General features: G+C 49.2%; 1 protein-coding gene across 5 annotated transcripts in view; it reads left to right on the plus strand.

The window, feature by feature from the left end:
- TRAIP (TRAF interacting protein) overlaps positions 1 to 7,742 on the plus strand; it is a 43,883-nt gene continuing 36,141 nt past the window's right edge. The window contains exons 1-4 of one of the 5 annotated variants that reach the window (XM_019505140.1): positions 1 to 70; positions 600 to 762; positions 4,286 to 4,343; positions 7,236 to 7,319. In XM_019505140.1, coding sequence (XP_019360685.1) covers positions 665 to 762; positions 4,286 to 4,343; positions 7,236 to 7,319 — 240 coding nt within the window. In that variant the 5' untranslated portion in view covers positions 1 to 70; positions 600 to 664. The other 4 variants (XM_019505142.1, XM_019505143.1, XM_019505139.1 and 1 more) reach the window with 4 other exon arrangements.

Below are 7,742 nucleotides of genomic sequence, written 5' to 3' on the forward strand. Positions count from 1 at the left end.
CCGGCCCAGACCGGAAGTGCATCGGCAGGAACCAAATTTGAAACGAGCAAGGCGGCGCGGCTAGGCTTGGGCAGCTTCCTCCCCTCAGCCCAGTGCCCCAGCCCCGGCGTAGGTGAGAGCCCGCCTGTAGGTGTGGCGCTGCCCCCTCATGCTGCCGTGTCCCGCGCCCGCTCGTGGCTGCCCGGGCGAGGGCCGAGGTGGTCCGTGTCCCGGCGGGGCGCGCTGCGCTCGGCCCGGCCCCGCGCCGCCGGCCGTGACTCCAGGATGAGGAAGGACGCATGGCTCGAGCACTGGGGGCCCGGCCTCGCCCTGGCCTCTTCCGTGGGCGGTGTAAGATGGGGATAACGGCTCGGTGTCCAGCTCCTTACGGCAAGGGGAGGCAGGGCCTGCGAAGGAAATGCTCCGTGGCCCTGCGAAGCCACCCGCTGAATTAACCGAAGTGCTTGATACATGCACAGGTGGGAGATGGCTTCCAGGCATAGGCTCCATAAGACCATGGTTAGGAGTTATCCCAGTGACTGATCAGATGCACTTAAGCATGCTATGATGAGTGTCCATTTTGGGGTCAGACTCCCTGAGGCTTGTTTGTCTCTCAGCAGAAGCCACGAAGAGTTACTTCCTTGGTTGTGTTACAAAGGCCGTCTGGATGCTGTCACCATAGAGGATGCCTATCCGTGCCCATTGTACTATATGCTCGGATTTCTTTGATAATGAGAAGGATGTGGCAGCTATCCACTGTGGACACACATTCCACTATGTATGGTAAGTAGAAATGGGAAAGTGGGACAGTTAGTGGGGGGAAGTGTGCATTTCATGTGACTGCTGAGTTGACTTCTTTCTTCCCTGAGAGGAGGGATTATCCAGTGACTAGGATTGCACAAAAGCCTGGGGAGACTTGGGTTCAGTTTCCATCTCTGCCCCAGCCCTGGAGCAAGTTCCATAGTTTCTGTGGCATAGTTTAACTTCTGTAAACAGGAGAATATCACCCCAGGTCTGTCTTGAGACTAAATGCATTGGAAGTTATGAAACATTGAGATCTTTGGATGAAAAAAAGCTATGCAGAAGCCAGCCATCATTGTTTTGATGATGCAGTTTCCCAGCTTCCCCAGAGATACTGACATTTCCAGGGTTATTCTTTTGAGAGCTGTGTGCTGCTTATTAGTGAGATAATCAGCTGTCTTTCTGCATGTCAGTCTCTCCCTCTCCACTCCTGTTGTTTACCAGAGTTATGGTTTAGGAGAATGAGGGTGAAAAAGACATAAAACATGTACCTTTTGACTGGCTGATCCTTCTTGCTTTTTTGAGGGGGTTGGTTGATGGGTTGACAGAGTTAGTTGGAAATCAGCCTATTCCAGGCTTCTGAAACTCAGGCTTTTCCTGCTTAAGAGAAATCCATTACTAAAATAGCAGGAAGTTCTGTGGGTTGGTATTGAGATGCAGCTTCCCTAATATAAGATTCAAGGTCTCCCAACATACAGCTGTGCCAATGCAAGTTGGGGCTAAGGTGCATCTGCAAGCCTATGAGGGTGCCAAGGATTGGACGGCAGGGGGGCAGGTGGAACAAGACTGGTTTGTAATTGAAGTAGTGGGAGGCAAGACTATTAGGAGGAAAGTCCAGTTTTGTTGCTGCACTTTCACACTGGGAAGCATAGGGAATCCTGCACAGTAAATTGACTTACTATATAATAAGAGTGGAGCAGACACTATGCAAAGCTCTGTTGTGTCACTTGGAACACATTTGATAACTTTACCCTGGATACAAGCACTAACTTTTATTAGTGAAGAAAGTTACTAACTGAATATGTGCATGTTTGTGTTGGTTCACCCCCCTGGTCCATTTCAACTCTAAGTTTGCTCAGGGCAAACTGGCTTCCCTCTACCAGTGGTTAGACATTGTAATGGTGCATGCTGCAGGTAGTCAGCTAAGGAAAGCTGTTTGAGTGTCTGCTCCTTACTGCAGAGTAAACTTAACATGGAGTAAGATCTGAAGTGAATTGCTAGTACTCTGTAGTAATAGTGTGATGTGCCTGCACCCATAAATGAAAGAAGAAACATGCTTGTTTATATTGTGCTTTTGCTGGAACTGCTTTATCAATGCATTTGTGTTAGAGAGAGAGAGTCGTCTTATGTGCGTGTGCATGCCATGGTGCTCACTTTTTCATGCCTCAGGTGTCAGGAAGATGAAGATGCAAGGATGATGGTCTCTTTCTCTAATCAAAGAAATGGCTGTTTGTTTTTCTCTCCTATTTTTAGAAGAGGGTGTGGGGAACAGTGTCCTTTGTATTTGAAGAAGTTAATTGTTTTCCATCAATAAGTACACAATTTTTAATATGCCCTGAGAGTGGTTTCTGAAATGAGGGTTGGCTGTTCTCTTGTAGAGCTCACATTAGCTCTTCTAAAACTCCCCAAAACATGGATATTGGAGCAGGATATTCCAGGAAAATCCCAACCATCTTGAGGGGTGAAAAGTTGAGGGGGTAGTGGTTGCAAGCATATTACAACTTCAGATAAATCTACCCTAACATGGGAAATTTTATCCCAGTATCAGTCTGAAGTATCTTCTTCCAAGGCAGCTGTTCATTTGTCAGTAGGTGCCCCCAAACTTTGGAGGTTCCCTGTTCCATTCATGTAGCCATGATCTCAGGTTGGTAATCAGGCTTCCACTTCATAGCTACAAAATGCCTCACAGTAGAGAAGTGACATGGTTGTGGTCACCCTGAATCTGTTGGAATTTAGAGCAAAGCAGAATATCCCAATTCCACCATATACTGAAATGAAACGGTGCCTTTTCTTTTACAGGATAGACTTGTGAATTGATTTTCTCCCAAACTTCATTGTTCAAAGTGGGGTCACTGAAAATTTTCAAAATAGAGTCCCTGAAAATGACCTCCTCGCTGGGGTCATCTAACCTCAGCAATCTTTCGTGCCTTAGACTGGGGAGCTTGACCTGATGATATTGTGAGGTCCCTTCCAGCCCCTAACTTCTGTGAATTTTCTTCTGTGATATTTGACCTCCTTAAAAGTACTGTCTATTAGGGGTGCACCAATAGAGATTTTTGGGGCAGATACCAAGAGCCAATTTTTAAGGAGGCATATTGGCCAATACCAATCTGATTTCCGATATGCAGCCTGGCAGCTTGAAGAGCAGTGTCCAGCTGGTAAGTCTGTTGTGGTGGGGGAGGGCGTAGATCAAGGCCACTGTGGTGAGGGAGGCATTGGGGCTCAGGCAGGCACTGCCCAGCCCAGCCGGGGCGTTGGATGGAGCCGCAGCTCATCCAAGGGGGCCAGGGTATGCCCCAGATCTGTGTGTAGGGCAAGGGTGGGTTGCTGCTGTGGGCTGGGGCCAGGGATGCACTGGGCTGTTCCTGGCAGGGGCTGAGCTGGGCTGTGCTTGTGGTGAGTGGCAGCAGCATTGGGAGAGGGTTACAGGGGGGGCAGAGGAGCTGCAGCCACCCTAAAATTCGCTGTAGACCCTTGTAGTCCCCCTCCTAGCGCCACCATCCGCCCCAAGCGCAGCCCAGCCCAGCCCCTGCCAGGAAGAGCCTGACAGTCCTGGCCCCAGCCCACCCTGCCCCGCACAGATCTGGGGGGTCCCCCCTCACCCCATGCCCTCCCAGAGTGTGTGCAGTGGTGGAAGCTGCCCCCAGTGCCCCTCAGACAAACTGTGGCTCCATCTCATTCCCTGCCCAACTCCCTCCCTCACTGCAGGTCCCTTGATTTTCCACCCCCCCACCATACCCTCCCAGTCCCTTCCCCTCCATCACAACAGACTTATCAGCTGAATGCAGCTCTCCATGCTGCTGGGCTGTGTTCCTTGCCACCTATGTGCTGTTGCAGCTGCGCACATGAACAGAGCATTTATTGCTGACATTATTGGCCACATCAGGCAAAAAAAAGCCGATTTCCAATGCAGCCAGTTCTTTTTATATCAGTGCCAATCCAATATCAGTATTGTATTGATGTATTGGTGCACCTGTACTGTCCATTACTGGAGGTGAACTTTCAGGCTAGACTCAGTAAATGATTGCAGCCATTCCTTCTGAATACAGAAATGTAGTCCATGGAGACTACAATTCCAGCCTGCACTGGCCACCTTTACTTTGGAGGCAATTGCTTCCATTTTATGTATGTTATATGCATTTCTGCCTCCTGCTGAGTTACTAGTGAAGCCCTTGGAGGTTTTGGAATATACTATTGTAATATATTGTACTATATTACAAATACTGTACTATTCTAATATATTGTATTGTAACAACTCACTGTACATTTCTTTCCTTTTTCTCAGTCTTGTTCAGTGGTTTAACGCTGCGCCGAATCAGACTTGTCCACAGTGCAGAATCCAGGTAAATCCACTAGCCTGTGTTGAGTTGGAGAAACACAGCGTTGCTGGTGCTGTTAAAGAATAGGTGTGGGGACAGTGGTGGCATACAGAGGTGTTAATGGAATGAAAAGAGGGTTTTGTGCTAGACTAGCACCATCAAGCTGTGTAGAATATTGCTACTTAAGTAATCTCAGCAAAAAGACAAAGGACTAAACTTCCCATAGACCAGGGGTGGGCAAAATACGGCCCGCCAGGCCATTCTATCTGGCCTGCAGGGCCCCTCCAAAAAACAATTATTACCAGCCTGTGACTGCCCCTCTGAAAGGTGGCAGGAGGAGGGTTTTCAGAGTTCATTCACCATTAGACTGGGCAGCCTCTCTGCTTCCACCTCTGTGGAGCTCCTGGCACTCCAGCGGTGAGCCCCATGTGGAGGTACTGAACACAATGGCGCACAACTGGACAGCTGGCAAGTGGGTAGAGGAAGTTGTGCCTGCAGGAGGGTGGGTTGTGGGGGGGGGGGCCTTGCCAAGGCACACAGGCCCTACTGCCAGCAACAGCAGGCAGTAGGCCTTCGGGGCACACCTGGCCTGTGGCAGGCAGAGCCCCCTGACAGTGTGTGTAACTGCAGCTGTATCCCTGGTGCTGCACATGGTGGCACAGAGCCTGCCCAGCTTTGTGGTACACACCTTGGAACTGGACCCAGCTGGCTTCATGCCAGCACACTGGGCTTCCAGCATTCCACCAGGGAACTGCACGTGGAGGCATGGAGCCTGCCTGGCCCGATGGCGTGCGACTCCCCATGGCTTCCTGTCCACGCTCTGTCAGGCTGAATGGGCTCCATGCTGCCATGTGCAGCTTCCCGTTGGAGTGCTGGAAACCCCATGTGGAGGCATAGAGCTGGGCCAGCCCAGCCCTATGGCACGCAAGTCCTGCCTGCAGTGCCAGGAGCTCCACGTGCTGGCATGGAGCCAGCCTGGTTTGGTTTGAAGGTGCACACCAGCAGGCTGAGCTGGGTGGGCTCCATGCTGCCACGTGCAGCTCCCGGGACTCAGCCAGAGCCATGCACCATCAGGGAGCTCTGCCTGCAGTGGGCCAGGAGCACCCTGAGGGCCTGCTGCCTCTTGCTGCTGCCAACAGCAGGGGCTGGCACCCTGAAGGGGGAATGCAGTGGGGGTGTCTCCCCCTACAAACCCCACACCCACCCTTCCCCCCCACACTCACCCACACACAATCCTACAGATGCCCCCACAAACTACACACCCCCTACAACCCACCACAACCCCCCAAAAACCCAGCAAACACCCCTTTGCAAGCCGTGCACATCCCCCAGAAATCTCTCACACTCACTCGCATTGACCCCCCCACACACAATATACAAGAGTAGGACTTTATTTTGAGCTATTATGCAATCACCTCTACATACACTATGTAAATGCATGTAAATTGGTACAAACATATTTTTTTTTAATAAAATTAAAAATGTTATAGTAGATGTTTGACCGTTAGTATACGACTTGGTTTTTTTTCTGCTTCCCAGCTAGCAGAGCAGGGAAGAAGGGCTTAGTGGCAAAAGTCAGGGTTAGAGGGTAGAACTTTTGGTCCCAAGATGGTGGTCAGGGGGTGGGGCACCTCTTGTGCCGCTCAACAGCTCACCAAAATCATTAAATGGCCCTCCAGCCAAAATAATTGCCCACCCCTGCCATAGACCCTGAATTCCTCCTAACAATCCTTCTGGTCAGATTGGGGCACAGTGAGAAGCATGCTCTTCTCCCTTCCAGATTGTATCTGGGCTTGGGATAAGGGCCTTGAAGCCTTCAGACATTTTACTGGCAAGACTACACCAGTACCAAATTAGGTGCCTTTAAACTGACAAATTAAGTGTCATAAAGAAAAAGGACTTGGAGAGCTGGGAAGTAGTCCAAACCTGAAGCTTAGTAATTTGCTTCTGTTATAGCAGTACCCAGATGCCTCTGCATCATGCTGGGCATTATACATCCCCTTACTAAGAAAGACTGTCTGCAGGAAGATTCAGCTTTAAAAAGACAGACAGCTGAGTCTCTTGAGATTTACTGACTTGTTCAGTGTCATAAAAGGAATGTGGAAACATTTCTGCAGTCTCAGTTCAGTGCTGTATCCCAAGATCCTGTTTCTTAACCCAGTCTGATTCTTACTTCTCATCTAGGTAGCCAAGATAGGAGGCCTTGGCTTGTTCTTGGCTTTCAGCTACAATAGGTGCTGAGCTATACAGAGGCATTGGTTTGCAGATGGGGAGCATATTGGTTTTATAGTTTTGCTCCTGTCTCTTTTTCTTTTCTTTTCTTTCAAGGTCTTGGCCCTTGTTCCTTTCCTGACTTGTTGATTCCCTCTGTTCTTCACCGCCTCTTACATCTCTAGGTTACCATGGAGTTATCGCGAAATAACATCTTATGTAGCAGTAACTATGCAATTAGCTGGTGTCATGACTGTATATAATACTTAAAACACAAAGCTGAAGCAGCATGGGGGAGGTGTGGAGAGCTATCAAATTCAATTACAGCACCTTCTGCATGCGGAAAGTGGTACGTAAGCCTGTGCTTGAATTTGGCATTGTGTGAGCTCAGCGTCAGCTGCTAGGCCTGTGCTGCCAGAGAACAAACTGCTCTCCACTCAGAAATGCCTGAATCTTTGTTGAAATCCCAGGATATTATCTGGAGTGACATTTGTGAAGCTAGAGTCTGCTGCTGGGGTGAAGATCCAAAGCGGGATCTTATTAGTGGCACCAGCTATGTGAGCTGATTATCTCCTGCCATCTCACGTGGTACTGTCTTGTGATGGAATGGTAGCTTATTCCCACTGTAGCTGTCTGCCCTAGCAGCAGTGGCTCTTCCTGTATTTCTTGCATCATGCCTCATCCTCTCCCATGTCTCCTATCTAGGTCAGGAAAAGACATATCATCAATAAGCTGTTCTTTGATGTTGCCCTGGAAGAGCAGACAACATTGGATGCAGAAAGCCTACAGGTATTCTTCCTGGGTTCTCCTGTTGGGTACTAGGACAGCAGCCTAGGACCACAGTCTGGCCTGCTGATGCTTCTCCACTACCTGGTTTGCTGGTTATGCCTGTGTACATCTTAGACCTAGAGCACTTGTGCTTCCTTTTCTTATTTACCTCCTTTTGGGCTCTGTTCTTATCCGCTGTATCAGCTCTGCCTCCAAAATGTTTTCCTGCAGTGCTCCAGAAAGGTACCTACTCTGCTTCCTAATGGGAAGAGCCTTTTGCTTCCTTCCCCTCTTCCCCCCCAGTTGTCATCATCTTTGAAACCCTCTTATTTTCTATGCAATTTTCTATACAATCAACAGGGATCCTGGTTTTCCCTGATATAAAATCACAAATTCTCTGATAAAACCACCCAAATCTGTGATTAAAAATAAAGGTTCCCCACT

The sequence above is a fragment of the Gavialis gangeticus genome, unplaced genomic scaffold (assembly GCF_001723915.1).
Source record: "Gavialis gangeticus isolate Ggan-Ray unplaced genomic scaffold, GavGan_comp1, whole genome shotgun sequence".
NCBI classification, from domain to species: Eukaryota; Metazoa; Chordata; order Crocodylia; family Gavialidae; genus Gavialis; species Gavialis gangeticus.